Source organism: Nicotiana tomentosiformis, chromosome 3 (assembly GCF_000390325.3).
Source record: "Nicotiana tomentosiformis chromosome 3, ASM39032v3, whole genome shotgun sequence".
NCBI lineage: Eukaryota > Viridiplantae > Streptophyta > Magnoliopsida > Solanales > Solanaceae > Nicotiana > Nicotiana tomentosiformis.
In genome coordinates this window covers 1,356,748-1,381,601 of record NC_090814.1, presented here as the reverse complement: position 1 = coordinate 1,381,601, position 24,854 = coordinate 1,356,748, and the positions used below count along the sequence as shown (strand labels likewise).

At 40.1% G+C, this 24,854-nt stretch overlaps 1 protein-coding gene across 7 annotated transcripts in view; it reads right to left on the bottom strand.

Annotated features, from left to right (window-relative positions):
* LOC104094133 (ALBINO3-like protein 2, chloroplastic) overlaps positions 1-23,957 on the bottom strand; it is a 55,890-nt gene extending 31,933 nt beyond the window's left edge. The window contains exons 1-6 of one of the 7 annotated variants that reach the window (XM_070196646.1): positions 23,408-23,956; positions 22,273-22,379; positions 20,930-21,027; positions 19,774-20,031; positions 18,481-18,552; positions 5,261-5,362 (exon numbers count right to left, since the gene is read on the bottom strand). In XM_070196646.1, coding sequence (XP_070052747.1) covers positions 5,261-5,362; positions 18,481-18,513 — 135 coding nt within the window. In that variant the 5' untranslated portion in view covers positions 18,514-18,552; positions 19,774-20,031; positions 20,930-21,027; positions 22,273-22,379; positions 23,408-23,956. Of the gene's footprint in view, positions 1-5,260; positions 5,363-18,480; positions 18,553-19,773; positions 20,032-20,929; positions 21,062-22,272; positions 22,380-23,407 lie in introns of those variants that run through there. The other 6 variants (XM_070196647.1, XM_009600001.4, XM_070196645.1 and 3 more) reach the window with 6 other exon arrangements.
* Positions 23,958-24,854: the final 897 nt, after the last annotated feature.

The following is a 24,854-nucleotide window of genomic DNA, read 5'->3' as shown; positions in this document are numbered from 1 at the left end:
TATGCTATTTCAAACAAGGGATAAGTAAATTCGTGAAGGTAAGAGGGTAAGCAAATCGAAGAAAATGAGTTTCGTCGAAATTTGTCATTTTGGGATAAAATACGGCACGAGCTAAAATACCCGGTATTTATGGACTAGTACCATACAAGGTACCACATGGCCATGATAGTAAGGTGTATAAAGTGTATTAAAAATAAGTAGAATTTTAAGTAATTTGAGATAATTCTAAATTATGCGGGTAATTGGTTAATTACCGGGTAGCGGGATATTACTTGACAAGAGGGGTTGCTCTGATGATAAGCAACCTCCACTTCCAACCAAGAGGTTGTGAGTTCGAGTCACCCCAAAAGCAAGGTGGGGAGTTCTTGGAGGGAAGGATGCTGAGGGTCTATTGGAAACAGCCTCTCTACCTCATGGTAGGGGTAAGGTCTGCGTACACACTATCCTCCCCAGACTCCACTCGTGGGATTATACTGGGTGGTTGTTGTTGTTGTTGTAATTAATTGATTATAGGATAAGATTAAAATTTCCCCACCCCCACGTGGCAGCAAGGCCTTGTCCATATTCATGACTCTTACAATGGAATGGAAAGGTGGCAACCTAAATGATAATGGCAAGACACTACTTCATTTCTAGGAATTGGGATACAAAACAACATTTCATTCCAAAAAGACTTAAAACCCATTTTCAATTCGTTTTGGTGTCTCTGAAATTAATGAAAAGGTTCAGCAAGAAGGTTTCCTCCAAGATGATACTTGATAGTAACGTAAGTTACTTAAGTTCATACGAAACTTCTTAGAAAAATTAGCAACGAGATTTTGCGATTCTATAGGAGTACGGTGCAATCTTTCTCAAGAACATCATACGGATTTTTCCTACTCCGGTCTTGCCGTCACGTGTTTTGTCGCGATTGTCGTGTGTTATAGGGATTGTCCGGAGAACCGACTCAGGTATGTTAAGGCTAAGCTCTTCCTTCATTTTGCATGATCTCGTAATTACACAAGTTTGATAACGAGGTATAAAGAAAAAATTCATGTTCCGGAATTTACGTATATTTTCCTAATCTTGTAAGTTACAATATTCTCCTTATCGGGACTTCATATTCAATTGAGTATTTCATTTTTCCAGTCAAGAGAGCAGAAAGTCTATATATACAGTATTATAGTATTTTCATTACCATCGAGCTATAATCGATGGGCAGGCCCCCTATTGGGCAACCTCTGATCAGATGGTAAGTTATATACCGAGCCTACTGTGGCCGAGCGCCTATGAGCGAGCCCAGTTGGCCGAGATACAAAGCCTAGTATGGCCGAGCACCTATGAACGAGCCTACTACGGCAGAGCAGTTATACATACCGAGCCTTATAAGGCCGGGCAACTATTTCACTTACTATATTGAGAGAGTTGAGTCAGTATCAGCAGGTGAGCATATCTTCAGATTTTCTTTGACTCCCAATTGCTTTCAGCTATTATATTATAGTTCAGTTTCAGCTTTCAGTATATTGCCTTACATACTCGGTACATTATTTCGTACTGACGTCCCTTTCTGGGGGCGCTGCATTTCATGCGTGCAGGTTCAGACAGACAGACGGGTAGACCTCCTCAGTAGGTGTTGCCCGAGTTCAGCTTTATCGGTAAGCTCCCCGTCCTTCGGAGTTGCCAGGTCTAGAAATTTTGTGTACATCTTGTGTATGTATGTAGATAGGTTATGGGTAGGTCGGGGCCTTGTTCCGATCACAGTACATCCATCAGTAGAAGCTTGTAGACATATCCTGTCAGTTAGTGCAATATGTTGGGCTTGTAGGCCTTGTACGTATATTTTGTTGGCTTGTCAGCTATAGTGGTTATGACGGCCTTGCCAGCCCAGCTTTATGTTGAGATTTAGTCAGCGTTAGTCTCTATTCAGTTTTATATTTTGCTTCGCAAATTTTCTTGCAATGTGGCCCCTGGCCAAAGTATGACATTATATGTCCAGAATTCCTGAGTCGCAAGTTGGTACGCAAGGATAGATGAGGCACTTGTACCGGTCTCGCCCCCAGGCTCGGGGCCTCGCTGGCTATGCTTACATGTTCAAAATACGCATCTAATTGCTACAAGAAGTTTTCCACGTCTTGAGCGCTCCTTTCACCTCGAAATTCTTTGGGTTGAGGAGCCTCAATACGAGTCTCTCGGACAGTGACGGGACCCCGCCCGCTGGCTCCTGCGGTCTCCTCTAGACGCAGTTTTAAAGCCTCAACTTCTGCCTGCAAGGCAGACAAAGCCTCAGTGAGCTTGAGCGCAAGGTGGGTCATCCCTTTTCTTGTGCTCTTCATCTTGCTCCAGAATGTTCCCTTTGACTTCACCAAGTCCTTCGAGGGCAACTGACTCAAGGGAACATAAATTATTTTCGGCGGCGGCAATACGACGGTGCATGGCCGACAGACCAGTTTCTACTATAACGATCCTCTCATCGAGAGTGCTGGTTTCGAAAGTTTCGGGTTCCACGCAGGGTAACATCTCGCTAAAAAGCGGTTGAGATGTGTCTCTGGCCTTACTTTTGTCGCGCTTCCTGGCCATACTTCTCTGTACTTCTGGGTTCTCTTCAACGTGGGTTTCTTCTTCGTTGCAATGTGAGTTTTTAGCCATGCAAGAATCTAAGCTCTGATACCACTTGTCACGGGCCTATTTTCAAAGGCAGCGTGGGACAACCCTATGAGCAAAATCGCTCCTTAAAGTCTTCAGTCCTAAACACAAGAAACAGCACAACCGTGCTGAAGCGATGGCAAGCACACGAAAGGAGCAAGAAAGCAATGAAAGAAAGAGACCAAGATGTGGGAGGCAAATGCTTTTTTCTGTTGTATTTATTAATTATGAGTTGCTTACAAAGAATGAGCCCAAGGGGTTATTTATAGAAATCTAAAGGGTTGTACAAGGGGAGTGGTTGGCAAGGCTGGCAAGGTTAGCAAGGCTGGCAAGCTGCCTGGTGCATTCCAGCCTGGCGAAGTTGGCAAGGCTGCCTAGAGAGGTCTTACTGTCATCTATTGCCCAGAATGTCAAAGATGCTCTTTCACTTTCGGCCGGTGGTCCCTTGGTCGGCTGACTTTCGGCCAAAGGTGCCTTTTGAGAGCATCCAATGACTTTTGTGAGGGCCCAAGTGTTTTCCCATTGATAGTTGTCCAAGACTTGAGCTCGTGTAAGCCTCGCCGTCGCTGGAATTGCGGAAAATTAATAGGTGTGGCGACGGGGCGGTATTTCCCATATCAGTATTATTATTATCATTCTCGTATTTTCTTAATCTTCGATTTCTATTACTACTTGTTGTTCCCCTTGCTTCGGTTTTCTTACTGCTTTGTTATTTTGATATTGTTACAATTTTTGTCTTCAGTATTTTCAGAATGGCTTTTTCATCACTGTTTTTCTTGTTCAAACCTTATTAGAAATGATTTTCTTGAGTCGAGGATCTATCGGATACAGCATCTCTACCGTCACAAGGCAAGAGTAAGGTATGCGTACACACTACCTCCCCCACACACACTTACACGGGGTATGTTGTTGTTATTGTTCAGTGATAGTCAAAGTGCAACTCATCTTGAATCTAGTGTTTCATGCTTACTGCATCGTTTTTTGGGTGAAAGCTTATAGGCAATTGAATGGAGTGACCACAAACAGCCTCAACAATTGGTTCAAGAAGCCACCTTTTTCGGTAACAGTTGCAAAAGCTAGTTCAAGCTAATATTGTTGGGGTGTAAAACAGACTTGTAATAAGTCCTAGAACATGCGCCTACCACTTCCAACGATCTAAAATTTTGACAACTGAGAAATCCCTGACCGCTAATGGCACACGGTTCGAAACTCCATGGATAATGGCCCGCCCCTCTATCCTTCTCCGCTTAAATACCAGGATTTTGTCGCAAGGTTCAAGCTTGTGTCATGCGCCTAACCCACGCATCACAAGCCGCATACCACTAAACCAAAGCCCTGTGCCCAAAGATCTAATTTTCTCTGCTCCAACTTCGTATTTTTAAGTTATAAGCTAAAATTAGTTAGTAGTATCCTAAAGATAACACTGAAACTAAAACCCCGAGTTCACAAAAGACCGGAAGGATTATTAAATCAGTGTGTATCTGGTTGGTAAACTGCAGGTTTTCAGCATCAGTTCCATACCTATCCAGCACCACAAAGATAGAATTCACACCCTCCCAACTCTCATGAACAAAACACAACGTTACAGCGATACCTAAGGTGGCTCCTTTCGTTTCTTCTTTTTTACCTTTTTGCACGTAAAACTTCCAGGAACCCATTTTTTAAGATGCTTTTTGGGAAAAATGGAGAAACAAGGGAGATTTTATAACAGAAAGCAGTAAGCACAAAATAACAAGAAGAGGCAATTTCGTAAGTATTCTTTGCTTCCTAACCAATCTGCTAACTGTTGAACTCAAGTCCTCCATGATGTTTAAGCCTTTGCTCGTTGATCATCCAAACCAAGATGAAATCCTCTCTTCTCTAAGATTCTACGCCACCATTTGGAAAGATCGAACTTTATCGAGCAGGTCTTTTAAGTTAACTGAATAGAGGTAACATGAAAATCCACATGTCGGTTAAATCTTAGATCCTCGAGAGTTTTGAGCACCGGAGGGGATTTGAGATTACATCTTAGATCCTCGAGAGTTTTGAGCACCGGAGGGGATCTGAGATTACAGAACTCAATGTTTACGGATTTACAGTTCCTATATTGTTTGGGAGAAGAGTTCCTATCATTCAAAACCGTGCAAGAATGGATTATTTTTCCTTGCGACAGTATATCAAAAAGCTCAAAAATGTGAAGGGGCAAGAAAGTAAAGGCAAATCTAGTAAGTATTGACAATCAACAAGCACTGGACAATGGGAAAAAATATTTAAAAACAAAATTGATGTTGGTATATAGGTGTCTCATACCTATAGAACTGTAGAAGATTTTTTTCCTTTTACCTACTTGCTTCAGGCCGGCCCCAAACTTGAAACAATATCCAAGACCCATCACCCCTTGCAGGGTGGGCCTCAAATGAACACGTCTTATACATAAAGTGATGGTTCATGTTGATGATCAAATGCCTAAGCATGATTATATTGGATGGCAGCCAACCCGCCAAACAGAAAAGAAATTATATGTGAAAGTGTATCTAGTACCAAGGACAAGAACAACGTACAGGTCTCTTAATCCCATGATGAAACTCCGGTAACACAAAGAAAGAAAACAACAAAACAGATGAGCTGTAACTCTCAAGTTGATAAAGCAAGATACCTGAACATTGACATAATGCAAGCCAGCAATCAGTAAAGGAATGACTGGCCCTAAAACACCACTAGGGAACTCAGTCAAGTTCTGGAACCAAAGAATGCCCCCCTACAATGAAATGAAATGGAAATCAGTATCATCGAGTGGAAAAAAACCTAAAAGAATTCCGAAACTTTACATAGTATATAAATGCAAGAATTAGACTACTAACCAGAAATAATTTTGTAACAAAAAGTAAACTATATAGTTATGCTATTAAGTCCTTCATAAAAAATCCAACATGCTCTATAATCTACTATTCACAGAAGAAAAAATGAAGGCAGTGGTTAGGAGGTGGACAAGAAGCAAAATGGTTCTTCTAGAGGAATATGGAGAAAATCAAAGGGATAACTGAGTGGAGTTTTGTGGGAGTTCATGGTCTCGGAGGAGAAGAGTCCAATTTAGAGAGTTTTGACAAAATTAGGTTAGTCTCAAGATATGAGGTAACAAGGGTTATAGGAGGGATTTCAATAAAATAAGGTTGTCTGAGGAGAGAGTGGAATGTGAGACATATTCTAGGGAAATCTTAAATTTTATAAACTATCACCAATTAGCTGACTTCCCTCAGACAGGTAATAAGTTTACAAGGTCCAAAGCTGAGGAGTCGAGACCAATCAACACTTGAGATTTCTTATCTCGACAGGGTTAATCCAAGTTCCACTTTTTCAACTAGCATAAAACCACCAACAACAACAAGCACTATGCCTCAGTCCCAAACAAAATTGGGGTCGACGATATGAATCCTCACTTCTTTTTTCAAGCTCAACTCATATCATCATCATGCCAAAATAAAATAAGAGTGGTAATGAAATAAGTTAAATATATATATATAAATAATAGTAATAATAATTAAAAGATAGTCATATTTAAAGCTTATTCCTAAATAATAAGTATCACCTATATGGATCTTTTTCCTCCATTGTGCCCTATCTTAGCTAAGTTTGCATTGATTCCAAGGCTTTCGAGATAACTTCTATCCATGTGATTTTAGGCCTACCTCGTTCCTTTTTAACACCTTCATTCACCACAGTTTCACAACAACGGACTGGTGTATCTCTAGGACGACGTAAAACATGACCAAACCATCTCAAGCGACCTTTCATTTAATCACAATACTAGATTACATTACACGCAATTTTAATGGAATACTAAAGTGTCTGACGCCTTTCAAATTTGAAATATGCGGTTGAAAGCACACAACTTGGGGATAATGAGGACTTGGTGTAGGAATTATTAGGTCTAAAGCAGTGTTATAAATAGCGCTCGCCTCAGCGCTAATAGCGTGAGGCGAGGCGAGGCAGTGTCGCTACTTTCCCTCTGATGTGTTGCATTACAAAATAGCGCTCGCCTCTGCCTATGTAGCGAGAAGCGACTGTAGCGTCGCTTTTTTTAAAAAAAAAAAAAAAAAAGGCAAAGACTTAACAAAAGGGTCGCGATTAGGGCTTGACAACAGAGCTTCTTCAACTTCGAACAAAACAACAGAGCTTCATCTGAAAAAAGGTCGCGAACTCGCGATTAGGGCTCGCAATTACTGTGCCATCGTCTTCTTCATCTGAAAGCTTGAGGTTTCTGCCAAGTGCCATCATCTTCTTCATCAAGTTTCTGCCATTGAAAGACCAGGTATGCTTCTCTGAGTTTCCTTTCTTTCTTCTTTCTTCTTTTTCTTTCTTCCTTCTCCTTGTTCTTCTCTTCTTCTTTCTATTTTTTTCCTCTGTTTTTTGTCGAGAAGAACAGAAACAGAGGTCTGTTTTTGTGCTCTATTTTTCGAGCAAAATACAGAGGCTCTTCCCTTCCTCTTTCTTCTTCTTTTAATTTTTTTTTGGCTCTGTTTTGGCAAAATAACAGAGGCTCTGTTTCGAGCAAAAATAACAGAGGCAGAGGCAGAGCAGACTGCAGAGGCAGTAGCTCATTCTGTTTTGTTTGCCCTGTTTTTTTTTCAATTATTGACTTATAGTCTTATAGAGTAGAATTAATTGCATATTGACTTGATAATTTTTTTTCTATAAAACAGCGTTGAAATGGCGTCATCCGATAGCAATAAACGAAATGATATAGCTTGGAATTATGCTATACAAGGCTCATCAAGATCCGCAATTAAATGTGTGTGTTGTGAAAAAACATATCATGGTAGAATAACTCGTCACAAGCAACATTTGATAGGTGGATTTAAAAATGTAGTACAATGTCCTCTTTGTCCGCCCAAGGTTAGGGAGGAAGTAAAAGCGTTTGTTGATAAGAAAAATGTGACAAGAACTCAAATGAATTATGAAGCATCGGTGAATCTAATTGATGAAAATGATGAAATAGATGAAGATGGTGAAATGGGACCTCCGCCCCCCAAAACTCATAAGATATCTTCAAATAGTTCTAGTGGGCCATCCACGACGGCACGTACGGTGACAAAAGGTCCTCTCAACCTTTATTTCTCGGCAAAACAACAAGAAAAGGGAAAAGGTGATTCTGCTTCAGGTTAAGAAGCCAAGAAGATTTTGAGGGATCGCGCTGTAAGTGCCTTTGTAGCATGGATGTATGATGCAGGGCTTCCTTTCAACTGTGTTAACTACAAAACTTTTGATAAATTCATTGAGGTCGTAGGACAATATGGCCCAGGAATGAAGCCTCCTAGCTATCATGAAGTTAGAGTAACACATCTTAAAAAAAAGGTGAAAAAGATAGACCAAATTATTGAGGAGCATAAAGTGGAATGGAACAAGTTTGGATGCTCCATTATGATGGATAAATGGACAGCACGGAATGGAAAAATGATCATAAATGTGTTGGTAAACTCTCCAATAGGAAGTGTTTTTCTTGAATCTTACGATGCTAGCAACTCCTCTACGGATGGAAGCAAAATGTACAGCCTGTTTAGAAAGACTATTGATAAAATTGGAAAGGAAAATGTTGTACAAATTGTTACCGATAATGCTAGTGAGAATGTTAGTGCGGGTAAGATGATGGAAGTTATGTATCCACACATTTATTAGACTCCATGTGTTGCCCATTGTATCAACTTAATGTTTGGTGACATATTCAAGGAAAACCCATATGCTTCAGGTAACTTTAATATAGTTATCTTTAAAGCTTTAACTTTATTTATACTTATTATGTCTTATCCTAAAGTATTAAGTATTAACTACAAAATTGTTAATGTTACTTTTACAGTTTTCACTAAAGCCGTCAAGGTATATTCTTACATCATTCAAAGGCCGTTGTTGTTGAATTTGATGAGGAGTTTCACAAATGAAAGAAATTTGGTGAGACCGGCCAAGACTAGATTTGCAACGGCTTTCTTAACTTTGCATAGTTTTTACTTGCAAAAGAAAAACTTAAGAAAGCTAGTTCTTTCAAATGAATAGAAAGATAATAGATATGCAAAGGAAGTTGCGGGGAAAGAAACTGCCAAAGTTCTTATTTCTCCATTATTCTGGAATGACGTCGTTCGGGCTCTTAAAGTTGGTGGTCCTTTGATTAGGGTGCTTCGTATGGTAGATGGGGAGAGAAAACCACCAATGGGCTATCTTTATGAAGCTATGGATAGAGCCAAAGAGACTATTGCAGCGTCATTTGAGGGAGATGTTAGGAAATATGAGAAAGTTTTTGAGATTATTGATAGCAGGTGGTCGAATCAACTCCATCGACCTTTGCATGCAGCAGGCCATCTTCTGAACCCGGAATTATTTTACAAGAACACTAGAGATGAAACTTTGGATTCAGAGGTGTGGATTGGATACCATGAATGTCTTGAGAAGTTGATCCCCAATTCAGCGACGGTAGATCAAATAGGGGAAAAGTTTGGTAGGTACTCAAAAGCAGAGGGCCTATTTGGTTTACAGGCAGCCATTAGAGCCAGAGACATAAGGTCGCCAGGTAACTAACTTTAATATAGATATCCTTATAACTTTAATTTAATTTATTTGATTTATACTTATTACCTTTTAAAATATTTTTCTATAGTTGAATGGTGGATGCAATTTGGACATCAAACTCCAAACTTGCAAAAGTTTGCCATCAAAGTACTAAGCCTAACTTGTAGTGCATCTGGATGCGAGAGAAATTGGAGCGTATTTGAGCATGTAAGAAGCAGATTTATTATATTAATATATTCTATATTGTGTTATTATTAGAATCTATTAATTAATCTAAACAATTTATGCGCAGATTCACTCCAAGAAAGGGAATAGGCTTGAGCTATCGCGTCTCAATGATCTAGTGTATATTAAATACAATAGAACATTGAGGCGACGTTATGAAGCTCGCGATACCATTGATCCCATTTTGTTGGATAACATTGACGAGGCAAATGAATGGTTAACTGGAGCCCCCCAAAATCATGAAGATGAACAAGTGTATGTAGGAGATGATCTTGATTGGGGTACTGTTTCTATGGCGGCTGGAGTTGAGGAGAATATCTATGGTCTTAGAGGAAGTTCTTCAAGTTCAAATTACAAGGGAAAAGGAGTAGCAAGTTCAAGCCGGTCCCTAATTGATGAAGACTCCGAGGATGAAGAAGATGATAGCCAATATAATGCTAACATTCATGAAGTTCAAGAATTTGAAAATCTTGAAGAAGAATAGATGTTGCTTGTTTTAGACTTTTAGACTTTAGTTTATTAATCTAATATGACTATCTAGTATCTATTGAGTTTTTAGTTATATATATATATATAATATTTTATGTTTTTGTATAAATTGTCGCTTCACATCAAAAAGGTGAGCGCTTGGCTACGCGCCTCTCGCCTCAGTGAAGCTGGCCATCGTCGCTATTTGTCACCGCACGCTATCCAAAACACTGGTCTAAAGCGCTCTGTCTTTCTATATATATATATATATAATATTTTATATTTTTGTATAAGTTGTCGCTTCACATCAAAAAGGCGAGCGCTTCGATACGCACCTCTCGCCTCAGTGAAGCTGGCCATCGTCGCTATTTGTCGCCGCACGCTATCCAAAACACTGGTCTAAAGCGCTGTCTTTCTATCTCACCTAGAAATTGAAGCTTCTCAAGATAATTTGGATTTCAAGTGGGAGACCTCTAAAACATTTTTTGCAAATACGCTCTTGATCCACCCTATTAGTTTACAGATATGTATAGTGTAGTCTTGTCCCACCTTGGAAGAGGAGTAATATCTCCTTGTAGTGTATAGCTATAAATAGGGACCTCTTGTATGTATTTATCATCCAATATCAATAACATATTTTCTCCCGTGCCTTCTCACACACACCAACAAAAAAAAAAACTTTGCAAATGAGCTTTCCTTTAGACAGAAGAAGGTTTAGATGTCACGATATCAATCTCCCAAGGCATATCATTGAAAGAAGACAAATATTAGATTTGGAAAGGCAGACGAGTTACTAGTCTCCATATGGAAAAGGCAGGATTGCTTACAAAATTGGATTTGGAAAAACATGACCACATCAACGGGGACTTTCCGAATTTCGTAATTACGGATAGGATTCACTAAAAGGAGAAGACAATGAATATAATTTTACATGTCTCTCATCAAATTCTCAATTCTTGTCAATGGAAATCCTACCAGCTTCTTCAGAAGCCGAAGGTGTTTACAATAAGGGGACCCCTTGTCCCTTACGTTGTTTATACTTGTCAAAGAGGTGCTTACCAAAAGATGGATAGAATTGCAATGGAAGGTAATTTGAATGGCTTCACAACTAGCACAAGAACTCAAGAAAGCTTACAGGCTTTTAATTTCTATTTGTGGATGATGCGCTTGTATTATGTAAGATCGAGGAGGATCAGCTCTACTCACAGGTGATACGCAGTGTATATACCTGCGAGAAGAATCAGAAACCTCAAGTGTTCACTATTATGAGGTTTCAAGCAGTGTCGAGCATAATAATCTGAAAAAATGTGAAAACATTGATTAGTCGGCCAGGTCTTAAATTGTAAGGTTGTTTCCTTCCATGGTTTATCTGGGACTATAGTTGGATGCATCTCACAAGGATTGTACAGTATGAAACCAATGTGAGAGATTTGAAAAGAAGCTAGTAGGTATCAAAAAAAATACCAATCAAATGAAGGAAAACAGACACAAACCAGTAGTCCCTTATCCAATATTCTGACTTGTTACATATCCTTAATGTCCACTCCTGTGATTATGGCACAAAAGTTTAAAAGCTGCTGAACAATATTGTATTAGATGTGCGCAGAGAGATGAAAAGTATCACACAATTTGAAACAATTATATCTCTAAGGCTGGAAGATTCGGGAATGCAAGATTGGAGGTTTGGTCGAGAGGACCAAGCTTTGTGGAAGATGGTCAGTTTGATAAATATGTCATGCAGAAGGCGTGACGGGCAACCCAGAAACCAGTGCCATATGGAGTAACATTGTCAATAAGTATTATGAAAAGGTGGAAGGAGTTTTACATGAATGTCATGCTAAATGTCATGGGCGGCTTTCCGGCCATGCCCCATGACTCCTTGGACGCGCCCCATGGCGTCCTGGCAAGCCTCCCAACGCCTAGCGCCATGGACGGCCTCGTGGTCTTGGCCGCGCCAAGTGACAAGCGCGCATGTGCCTATGTCGCCCCACCGATAGCCCTAATCAGCGCCCAGCTGCTGGCAGATGCCCACAGCGCCACGCGCGCAGACTCTGATGCTAAAGACAAGGTTGCTGCCAACGGACCTGCTTCTGCTTTGTAGGAATCTAAGTCATTTCTTTTGTAAATATAGAGTAGTTTTACTTCATGTATTCCATTATGTCTCTCGAGCTTAGTTATGTCAAGTCCTGTAACTTTGGTTTATTTTTTTAAGTACTATTAGGGGATCAAGCAATCAAACTTTCTAGCAAGCAAACAATTCTCTATGTCTCCCCCTCGACACCGTTTTGCTTTTCTGTAATAGCTTTCATTAATGTAATCAAGTTTTCTTTCATTCTGAATTCTCTCAATTGCTCTTGACATTGGTTTTCCCGTACGGCACTGACAATCTCGCCTAGAGTACGGAGGGGACCCCAGTTGGCGGATAGTAACTACACGGACATCGGTTGCTTAGCCTTACGTCGCCCTTCCAAGGAACCTCAGGAAGGTGTCGCGTAACAGTTGGTATCAGAGCCTAGGCTCGAAATCAGACGAGGGAACACATTGCCATTACCACCATTTCTGACCATGGTGAATCATGGGGACCGCATTGCGGCCCTTGAAGAGACGGTTGACGTATTACGACCCATCGTGAATACAGTGCCTGATCGAAGAACCAGCCTATTGCAAAGGTTGGACGACCTGGATCGCAGGATGCGACAGGCCGAAGGTGACATTGCGAACATCAGTCGCGACTCTGAAGGAGACCGGCAAACGCCAGCCACAGAGGCAGCCGAAATTTTTGGCAAACTCGAGAACCTCCAACAGGAGCGTATCGAGGATTTAGCCTATAGGGCACAAGAGGCAGACAGGTTGACTGCCATGCAGCAAACCATAGACAACTTGACAGGCCAGCTCAATGTTGTCAATGCTGCACTACAAGGCCTACTTCGAGGATGCGGAAACCAGATCGGGGGTGCTGTGAACCTTGCCCATGTGCCACAAAAGCTGAAGATTCCTGAGCCAAAACCATACAATGGGGCTCAGAATGCCAAAGTGGAGAACTTCATCTTCGACATCGAACAGTACTTCGATGTCATAGGGGAGTTAGAAGAAGCATAAAAGGTAGCAACTGTTGCCATGTATCTTCAGGGTGATGCTAAACTCTGGTGGCGAGTGAAATACGAAGCCATCAGGGCAGGTGAAGATACCCTCGAGACATGGGCAGAACTGAAGGCAGCCATACGCCTATAGTTCTTCCCCGAAAATGTTGAGTACAATGCACGGAGAAAGCTACGGGAGCTCAGCCAGACCAAGTCAGTGCGGGAATTCTCTGCGCTCATGCTGAACATACGGGATATGGGGGACAAAGACAAACTCTTCACATTCCGAAAGGTTTGAAACCGCCCATATGGAGCTGCAAAGACAAAGAGTAGACACTATACCCAAGGTGATCCAAGCAGCGGAATACCTTGGGGACTATCAAGTGAAAGCTCAGAAGGATAGGCCTAGCCGCATGTCACAGGGGGATACAAAGGGGGTCAGCCTAGCAATGGTGGCCCTAGCAGAAGTGGAGGAGATCGGAGTGCAACCAAATCTAAGGCTCCCTCCTCAGGCAGCAATAGTGTTGCATCTAACAACAACGATCGGTGGAAGAAGCCCCCTTCAGGATGTCGTCATTGTGGCGGGCCACATTGGAACAATGAATGCCCACATGCACAGACGAACGCCCATCAAACTTTTGATGATGGGACGGATGACGACACAGATGATGTTGACCAGACAGAACCAATAGGTGCCTTCAATGCACTTGTTTGTTCTATTTCTGAGGCCTTAGCGAGAACCAGTGCTGGTATCCGTAAGAAGAAGGACCTCTGCCCTACCACCAAGAAAGGAAAAAAGAAGGCGGATGAGGGGCCTCCTCTTAACCAAGAGAAGACCTTGATGTTCGTCGAGATGAAAATTAATGGCATGCCCATTCGGGCGATGATAGACATGGGTGCTACTCACAACTACTTAGCCTCAACTCAAGTAGAGCGTCTTAGTCTAGTTGTGGGAAAGGGCAGAGGTCGAGTCAAGGCTATCAACTCACCGCCCCAGCCAGTGGGTGGAATAGCCAAAGGAGTGCTAGTGAAGCTTGGTCCTTATGAAGGAAAATTCAACTTGCACGTGGTGATCATAGATGACTTCGAGCTGATAATTGGGTTGGAATTCATGCGGCAAACCAACACCATTCCTGTTCCTTATGCCGATATGCTACTCATGATGGGAGCAAACAGGGCCAATCCCTACATCATCCCATACACAACCATAAAGATGGCCGCTGAGAACATCTCGGCCCTGCAATTGAAGAAGGGAGTCAAAAGACATGAACCTACGTTCCTGGCTACCCTCTGTATTGAAGATATAGAACGCTCTTCGGGTCTTATTCCTACACCGTGAAAGAGCTGTTAAAGGAGTTTGAAGAGGTCATGCCACAAGACATGCCAAGGCGACTCCCGCCTAGGCGCACTGTGGACCATGAGATTGAGTTGGTGTCGGGTGCGAAGCCACCTGCCCGGGCGCCTTACAGAATGTCACAACCCAAACTCATCGAGCTTTGGAGACAGTTGACGAAAATGCTAGACATGGGGATCATTGTGCCCTCCAAGTCCCCTTTATGGGTCCCCTAGGCTATTCCAAAAGAAACCATGATGGCACCCTACGACTCTGTGTGGATTATCGGGCCCTAAATAAAATCACCGTGAGGAACAAGTACCCTATCCTGCTAATGGCAGACTTGTTCGATAGATTGGGTGGTGCTACAGTGTTCACCAAAATAGACCTGAAGACAGGCTACTGGCAAGTCCAAATCGTTGAGGGAGATAAACACAAGACGACCTGTGTGACAAGATATGGGTCGTACGACTTCCTGGTCATGCCATCCAGCTTGACTAATGCTGCAGCCACATTTTGCACATTGATGAACCAAGTCTTCCGAGAGTACATTGACGAGTTCGTAGTGGTCTACTTGGACGACATTGTGATATATAGCAAAATACTAGAGGAACAAATGGAGCACCTGCGGAAGGTCCTAGCTCGACTGTAAGAGCATGAATTATATGTGAAGCTATCCAAGTGCGCATTCGCCCAAAAGCAGATTGACTTACTCAGACATGTCATCGAGGAAGGGCGAATAAAGATGGACCAACAGAAGATTCAGGTTGTCACAGATTGGCTGCCGCCTAAGGATATCCTCGCCTTGAAGGCGTTCCTTGGCCTATGCAACTTTTATCAGAGTTTTGTGAAGAATTACTCTCTCATTGCATTGCCGTTGACAGAACTCCTAAAGAAAATCACGCATTGGGATTGGGGTCCCAAGCGAGCGGAGGCCTTCACAAGAGGGGCACCCAGTGGCGTACGAGATTTGGCCAAGCCATTCGAAGTACAAACGGATGCCTCTGACTATGCTCTAGGCGGAGTCTTGCTACAAAAGGGGCACCCAGTGGCGTACGAGAGCCGGAAGTTGAAGGATGCAGAACGGTGCTATGCCGACCGCGAAAAAGAATTATTGGTTGTCGTCCATTGCTTACGCCTTTGGAGGCACTATCTGTTGGGAACCCCATTCGTGGTCAAGATAGACAACTCGGCAGTTAGCCATTTCATGACCCAACCAAAGTTGAATGGCTGACAGGCCAGGTGGCAGGAACTCCTAGCGGAATTTCACTTCAACCTGGAGTACCGAAGTGGGAAGACCAACCTAGTTGTTGATGCGCTCAGTCGAAGGGCTGACTTAGCATCGGTGTGCCTACTCGCCATCCTAAGGGGGAGCGAAGTGGCCACCACTATAAGAGACCAGATATAAGATCTAGTCCCAAAGGATCCTGATGCATTGTATTTGGTCGATTTGGTAGGATAGGGCAAGACTCGCCAGTTCTACATGGAAGATGGGTTCCTTAAGGTGAAAGGGAACTGACTTTATGTTCCTAAAGGAGGAGATTTGCGAAGGACTCTTCTCATGGAATGCTATGATACTCTGTGGGCCGGCCATCCAGGTGAAGAACGCACCATGGCGTTGTTACGCCGTGCTTATTATTGGCCTTAAATGGCTGATGATGTTGCTCAGTATGTGAAGACTTATCTAGTATGCCAGAAAGACAAGTCAGATCGCTTGACACAAGCGGGACTTTTGGAGCCATTGCGTATTCCAAAGAGACCTTGGGAAAGCGTTTCACTGGATCATCACTGGATTGCCCAAGGTCGGAGATCTTATAACTATCTTGGTTGTGATAGATCGGTTTTCCAAGTATGCTACATTTATAGTTGCCCCACAATATATATCAGCAGAAGATACAGCTCAACTCTTCTTCTCTCATGTTGTCAAATATTGGGGTCTGCCTAAAGACATCGTTAGTGATCGCGACTCTCGCTTCACTAGCAACTTTTGGACTAAGCTGTTTAAGTGCCTAGAGTCCAAATTGAGCCATAGTTCAAGTTTTCATCCGAAATCTAATAGCCAGACGGAGCAGTTCAATGGCATGCTGGAGGAATATCTCCGCCATTTTGTTACCGGAACGCAGACGAATTGGGTGAAGCTTCTGGATGCTGCTCAACTGTGTTTCAATTCACAAAAGAGCCCTAGTGCAAACAAAATCGCTTTTGAAATTGTTACCGGACAGCAACCGCTACTCCCTTCGCTTTGTTGAATATCAAGTAGGAGACAAAGTGATGGTGAAAATCCCAAAGCGGTACTTGTTTTAAGTACTATTAGGGGGATCAAGCAATCAAACTTTCTAGCAAGCAAACAATTCTCGGTACTGGTGTCTCTCCCCCTCAACACCGTGTTGCTTTTCTATAATAGCTTTCATTAATGCAATCAAGCTTTCTTTCATTCTCAATTCTCTTTTTTGTTCTCTCAATTGCTCTTGACATTGGTTTTCACGTACGGCACTAACAATCTCGTCTAGCGTACGGAGGGGACCCTAGTTGGCTGATAGTAACTACACGGACATCGGTCGCTTAGCCTTACGTCGCCCTTCCAAGGAATCTCAGGAAGGCGCCGCGTAACATAAAGCATGCAATGATAATAGAATCAGTTTCTAGAAGTAGGAATGTTTGTGGAATCCCCTTTATGTGAAGCTTTGACGAATACTTTTAGTATATCTAGCAACAAACAGCATGTAATTTCCCAGATACACGAAGAGAAAAGAAAAGAAATTTTATGGGTCCGGAGATTCAAGGGATATCCGCAAAAGATCAGATGCCCAATAGTTTGTTAGATTCAAGCAACCAAAATGTCCTACAGAGAGAGATGGGAAGGATAGTGCGATAACATGTTCACACTGAACTTTTTGTACCAGGCTACTAAAAGGGGAGAACAAGGATTTTTTCTGTTCTTTTCTTTATTTTGACCGTAGCATGGGGAGGTATCCTGATCGTAGAAAACTTGAGTGAAAAGACAATCCACATTGACGCGTACAATATTTGCACAAAGATGGGGCAAAATGTTAACCAGTTGCAACTTCATTGCCCTATTACAAATAAACTAGAGCGATTTGTGTTGAATATGTTTGGAGTTAAATGGGTAATGCAAGGAGTTGTCAGAGGTGGTGAAGGAAAGCATGGAACATAATCCCTTTGGCGCTTATGTGGAACTGATGATCCCTTAGTCCAGATTAGTGGAACATTTTTGTTGTAAGAGCACTTCTAGAGCATAAATGATAGTCATATACTGGATGCTCTTTGCAGAAATCATGTTTTTGTGCAAGATTCTGCGTCTTCAATATAGAGCTTGTATGAGGTTTTCCCACCTTACATCAAATATAGTTTAACTTCACTGGAAAAAGCTATCTCAAGTAATTTTAAAAGATTCCCATTGTGAAGCATAGCGGATCTCAAATCTAGATAAAAGAGGATGGTTGTGGTTGGTTGAAAACCAACATAATAATAAATAATAATCTAGTTATGAGGAATACTCGGGATATTGAATTATCTGAATAAATTGGAATAAATATGAGAACTCATAGCCATCTAATAGAGAATTAGGGTATAGTTGGTTAATTGAATGTCCATAGGGGACAAAGAGGGTTGTCCAAATGATAAAAATATGTTTCATGTTAAAATACAAAAAAAAAAAGGAAAAAAAAAAAGAGGCTTTCAAAATATTGAAAACCATTTGGGATACCACTAAAAGAACAGAAAACCTCATTGGATGTGTGTAAATCCCATCTTGTTTGGAGGAGGAGATGGGAGGAAGCAATTATTAAGGTAAAACGAGCATCCGTCCATTTCAATAAGCACAGTAGTAGAATTCATGTTGCATACACCTAGATTTAAGGGATAACATTTATGTTTGTATACTTATTACGAAAGACTGTTACATATATTATGTGCCTCGCTTTTTTTTAGAGTTACTATGTTAGTATAAATGCTATGTTGTTGGATTGCATATTATCTGCAGAAGCAAAAACGATTCGTTTTTAATCGTTTTTGAGATGGAGAAACAACAAAAATTCTAACATCTTGAGCTTATGTACTATGTGTATTAATGAGCCTTGTAATAGAATGATAATCAAAAAACAGACTAAACAATTAAACAAGTACAAGAAAGAATCATAATACCAAAAGAGCAATAACCTACACAGGAATTGCATAAAACAAGAGTGCCCTTACACAATCAAAGCCTTCGTGATGATCCAGTGACATTCTTCTAATAGTTGTAATCCAAAGAAGGAAGCAGGGCACCTAGAAATGAATAAGAATACAATCGAGATGACAAGATTATCCAACCACATCTTACTTTCATCAAAAACAACCAAATTTCATGCATAGATTTCAATGGCTTCAACCAGACAAATGTCATTCTATCATTCTTCATACCCTTCATGTGAAGATAAATCTTCATTGGTGCATCTACTTTTTTCGGGTGAATTCTTCATCAAAAACTAAAAATAAAGCAAACCGGAATCCAGATTGAAGGTAACAGGCCAGGAAAACGAAATATAACTTCTTGTAGTCTTAACTCCTACTCATACTAAATAAGCAAATAATGAATCCTACAAACCTCACTCTAAAAATATAATTTAAAAAAAAAAAAAGAATCTGCAGACCATGATTTCAAGAATATTAACTTATTGGACTGTGTCGAAGACTGAGAACTAAATGTCCTCAAGCAGTAACAACAGCAATTACTTTTGATAAGTAAAAGTATCTTTATTCCATAGGAATAGCACCAAGTAGGTTCAGCTATACACAAATAAAAAACTCAGCCTTCTCTGTTTCAAACATCTAGCGAATTGAGGAATTCAAGTAGAGAGTTTTTTTATTTTTCCAAAAAGGAATTCAAGTAAAGAGTTGACATCATATGCATCTGTCATCTTAAACCAAAAGGCCAAAGAATATAAGCATTCCAAAGACCAGATATCAATTTCCCAATCACCTTTTTCAACCTTACTATTAATGTTTTTGCAATAATATTATATTTTCCTCCCACCAAACTAATTCGTTTGTAGTCGTTGAATTCTTCTGCATAATTCCTTTTCGGAACAAGAGCAATGTGTGTTGCATAGAGGCGTTTTTGAAAGACTTCATATTGGTAGAAATAATTTACAGTATCCATTATCCCATTTTTTATCACTGGAAAACATTTATGTTTCCATTGTATAATCATCAGGTCCCGAGGTTAGTTTCCATATTATGTTTCAGTGCTTCTTCAATCTCTTCCACTATGAATGGTCTTTGCAGCCACTCTCTTTCACTTGTTGTAATGGTGGGCATGATACCCCCAAAAGTTCTCCAAGTTTCCTCTTCCTGAAGCGAGCTGTATGCTATCCAACTATCATGTTGTTAACTTCTGCTGGATCCCATACCATAGTGTCATCAACCTTCAACTTTTCCATACAATTATATCTCCCGTAAGTATTTGTCATTTTGTAAAAAGAAAAAAGAAAAAAACTGTATTCTTGCCTCCTTGCTGAAGCCATAAACACTGGTACTTTCGTCTCCAGGATATCTCCCTCAGCTTTTGCAATTTCCTGAAGTCCTCACCTGATACCATAACTTTTCTTCCAGCCTGCTTCCAGCCTTTGTAAATTTTCTTGACACTTGACAGCTGTTTCTTTTTCTTACCTTCTCTAAATCACCATAAATGTTCTCATTCCACTCCCTTAGATCCTTTTTCACCAACTTCTATAACCAGGGGTACCCAACAGCCTGTAATAGCACCTACATAGCAACAATTACTAGTCTATGTCTCAATCTCAAGCTAGTCAGGATCAACTTTATGAATTTTCACAACCATGTGGTTCCATTTAGACCTACATTAATCTAATATTTAAAAATTCATACAAACTTCTGAAAAGACCAAAAGACTCAAGCGCTTTTAGGAACCAAGAGGGGAATAAGGTTGTACAAACACTAACACAAACATAATGTCCACTTAACAACACTATAAATCAAATGAAGTCATTCTAGAAGTTAATCCTATAAAAAAGACCCTTTTCAGAAGACTAACTAAAGAACAATATCTTCACAATCCCAAATACAGCTATTCTTATTTTTTTTTGTTTACATATATCAACCACTCAAATGAAATAACCACGATTCAAGATTCCAGTCAATTTTTGTTTTATTGGCTCACTACCACCTAATATGCAGATCGTTTCATTTTGCAGAGCAAGAACAAGGTCATAATTCGCTACCTAACCTAAAAGACATTTCTCTAGGGAAAGGTCTTATAGATCATAAGTAAAATACTTTAACTTGATAAACAAATAAGAGCATCTTATGTTGGGAAGAGCTTGAAGGCCTAACATAGTAAGACTACTAGAAATATCTATGGAATCACTAAAATTAATTTGGATTTAAAGACAAAACTCCTATAAATCACATAAAGTATAATGATTAGAATATCGCATCACAAATCGGAATAGTCAATCTCGGATTCACTCAGATAGTACTGAATTGTCGTAAGTTTTGGTTTTGCTGCACACTAGGCTCCCAAATAAAGGTCACAATTTCCTCACTGTATTTTAATGTACAATCAAAAATAGTTATCCAGAATTTTATAAAAGGTCTTCTAAAGCAAATTAACTTGATATAATAAAATAGAAAGGATTATCACCTGAACTGCCAGAAAGGCGAAGTACCAAACAAATGAAGGACATCCTGCTTCTCGTTTCTTCTTGAAAAAGATTTTAAGTTGGTCTCTTAAACTCCTTCCTGACATAGGCGGAGGGAATGGAGGAGGCACTTAAAAATACATAAGAAAGATCAGTTGAAAAATAATAGCTTCTGTCGGGCATTCATCTCTATTAAGAGGTAAATACTATGTCCATTTTCTCAAACAACTCACTAGGTTAGCCTCTTTAACTCTTTCTTTTTCATCTGTTTTGTGGAGGCTGGACATGTCATTATGAGATGGATTCTTGAGGCAACAAAGAAAATAGCAGCAACATCAAAGTTATCATGCTTGTTCTGTTTTTTCTTTTTAAAATTAGCAGTGCACGGGCTAGCTTGAGAGCACCTCAACTAATCTACAGGGCAACTTGTCCAGTCCATAAGCATAGGTTTCCCAAGATACATCCATCAAGGCTGAAGCAGATGGGCTCAAACCAAGTGATATAGCTGGTGTTGGAACCTAAAATGTCCGGGTAATTAATCCCATGCTTCAACCATCAGGCCATCCCCTTGGGGACCCTACATAACTTTCTTTTTGAACAAGTGCACCTCAAGAAACATGAAATGACAAAATGCAGGGATACGACCCTATTCTAGGGTGAATAGATACCGAAGCACTTGGAAGGAAAGAAGTAGAACTATAGAACACATTAAATTTAAGATTTCTATTGTTTTGTGAATCTCGAGCAGAAATGATAAGGAACTGAATTGTCAAAAAAAAAATCTTATTTGTCATCTTCTAGAGGCAAAATCACTGAGCATCTTACCAAGTTAATTTTGCAAATTAACTTGTCATCTTCTAGCGGCAAAATCACTCAGCATCTTACCAAGTTAATCCAAATCTATGAGCATCTTCTTTGAAGATTTTAATACTAGTAGGCATCTGGACAAAATTTGGTTGAAGTTGAAAAAAAAGAGTGTATTTGAAGTTGAAGTTGAAAAAGAGTATTTGGAAGTTGAAGTTGTGTCTGACTTAAATTTCACTTGGAAAAAAATTAAAGTTTTGTGATTAAAAACCATTATTTCACTTAAAATACTCCTCAAACCAGTTTTTCAACTTCAAATTCTCCATTTCAAGTTGAAGCTGAAATAATGGATCAAATGGTAAAGCAAACATTGATTTATAAATTATATTTCAAGTTGAAGTTGAAATAATGAAATATTTTTTTATCCGAAATTCCAATCAAAAGGAAAAGTCCACCTATTCATTCACTCCACCCTACTTTTTGAGTTCCAAAGTTAGCATCAGCTAAAGGAAAACGAACGGTATTGAGAACCAAGCCTCACATTTAGGAAATAACTCTCCAATCCTCTTCAACTTGTGGAGTTGCAATATTACAAACGGGAACAATGTCAGCCTCATAGCCACTGTTGAAGAAGCTATTATGATCCACCTGCAAACCAAGTACATACACCATTATTTTAAATTCAAGGACCATATACTATCATTTGATACAAATTACAAACAACTACAAAATTAAGAGATTATCAACTGCTCCATGTGCTTTTGGACGGAATTTTGTCAATAACTCTCTTTCTTGGTTGAGGAACAACGCAGGCCTTGTGGGCCATCTAGCAAAATGGAGTGGGTCTAAACCAGTGAAGTAAAGATTAAGCTGCTTAAGCCAATTTTTTAAACACAGAGACTTGATAATAACTGCCGACAGCATAGAACCTTTTGTACAAACCTGGTAAATCCTAAGGCACAAAGTTCACATTGAATTACTGCTAACATCATATACCTCCAGCAAAAACCTGGTAAAACCTAAGGCATAAAATTCACAAAGAAAATATGCATGGTCCCCGAAGTATCCAGTGATTAAATTTTGAACAAACCAGTTCCTCCCACCCAAAAGTAGACACTAAAGCATTTGGCTAGATAGAGGATAGTATGACATAAGGAGGCATCCACTGGAATCCATTATTACGAGTGAACAACAGCATGCAACTACTTGTACTAGTATCGAAAGCCTAATCCTGGCTCTTAATGACAACAAGTTACACGTTAAATCATCTTCAATGGTTGTAAGCAGAGCACAAGCAAAAAGAAATGTTTAGTGCCACAATTTACTCTTGACGTGCACCTATCTCAACTACCACCGAAAGCCTAATGCAGGCCCTTATATTTTCCTTTCCAAATCATGCAGTCCCTTATCATAGACAAACTTCCAGCAACATGACACATTTTGCACCATATATAGATACAATTCTCTTCTATAAGCGCTTTAATGTATAAATAAAAGCATTTTCTGCATTGTTTGCTTAACTTCTGTATATGCATTTTACACTGTACATAATAGCTCTTTTCACCTCACTGTATCAATGATCAACGCATATTTAAACTACAAATTTTCGAACTATAAAGCATAGAATTTCTGAAATTCAAATAAACAAATCTAAAGGTGCTCAAAAATAATTTTACCAAGGGAAGCCAGTGAGGTCATGATAACCATCCAGCAACGAAATCAAGGCACGCACTGGGAGAATCGAATCCTCAACACTTCCACTAACATTTTCTCCGATCAATGACAACTCCGTCTTCTCATACTGAGTCATCACCGAGTCACCGATATCACCAACTCGCCAGTCGCGAGTGGAGAACGAACGGCAGAAGGAAACACAGTGCGTTCCAGCAAGTAGCGGCTGCGACGGTAATAACGAGTTGAGAAAGTGGAGGTGCCGGCGGTGGCCATGGTTGTGGCGGTGATAGGAATTGGAAGGGTTTGAGGATTTAGTGTGAGAGTCTGAAGAAGTGACAGTGTGGAGAAAGGAGATTTTCGGTAAGTTACGAGAGCAACGACGGAGCTTTGATAGGGAGAATCTCTGAACTGACATGACGGAGAGGTGGGTGGCGGCCGACGGCGGAGCAGAGAATCGACGTGATGGCAATTTAGTAAATAAATCAACTAAAATACATTTTTGGTAGTTTATTAAGATCGGAAGTTTTGGTCGTCCTAATAGTGGTAAAAACTTGCCATATTTTGGGTGTTTTAAAGCATATCTATTAAGTAATTTAATAAAATGAAAAATTTATATGTAAATATATACTATATCTAATAATTTAATAGTATTTATTTTGAGCTGTTGTTTATCAGATTTGGAAGACTAGAAACTAGAAAAAATTTAGGGCAAAAATGTAAATAGCAACTTTGTAGTGCAACATATACAAATAGGGATTAAAGAGAGAGTGGATAACTAGATATGCTTAAGAGTTGTAAGAAAGGCCAAGACATTAGATGCTACTTAGGTGTATTAGTTTTGTTTGTTATGGTAATATTTTATAGTTATTGCCAAAAAATATATATATACTAATTTAGTGTAAACACTAGGGAGAGGTGATTAGGCATGATATGACGTTGATTCAGCTTATCGAGGACATGACTCAAGATAGGAAGGCGTGGAGGTCGAGAATTATGATCGAAGATTGTTAGGTAGTCCAGGGTGTTTCCTAGTATTAACGGTAGTATTAGTAATATTCTTATTTCATGTCCCTAGACGTTGTTATTATATGTTGTGTCTTTCTCACTGATAATATTAGTACTATTCTTGTATTTCTTATCTCTAGATATTTGTTAGTACACGTGAGTCATTATTTCTTTTTTTTGTTGTTGTTATGGTTGGTTGCTTGCTTGTCACTGTTTCTCGAGTCGAGGGTCTATCGAAAATAATCTTCCTACCTTCAAAAAATAGGGGCAAAGTATGTGTACACACTACACTCTCCAGACCCTACTTGTAGGATTATACTGAGTTTGTTATTGTTGTTATTGTTATACTGGATGCTAGTAAATTTTTACTTTAATAATCATAACCATATGGTCCTTAGTGTATTGTGATTGTCACATGAGTTGCTCATAGGCCGACGGGTTAAA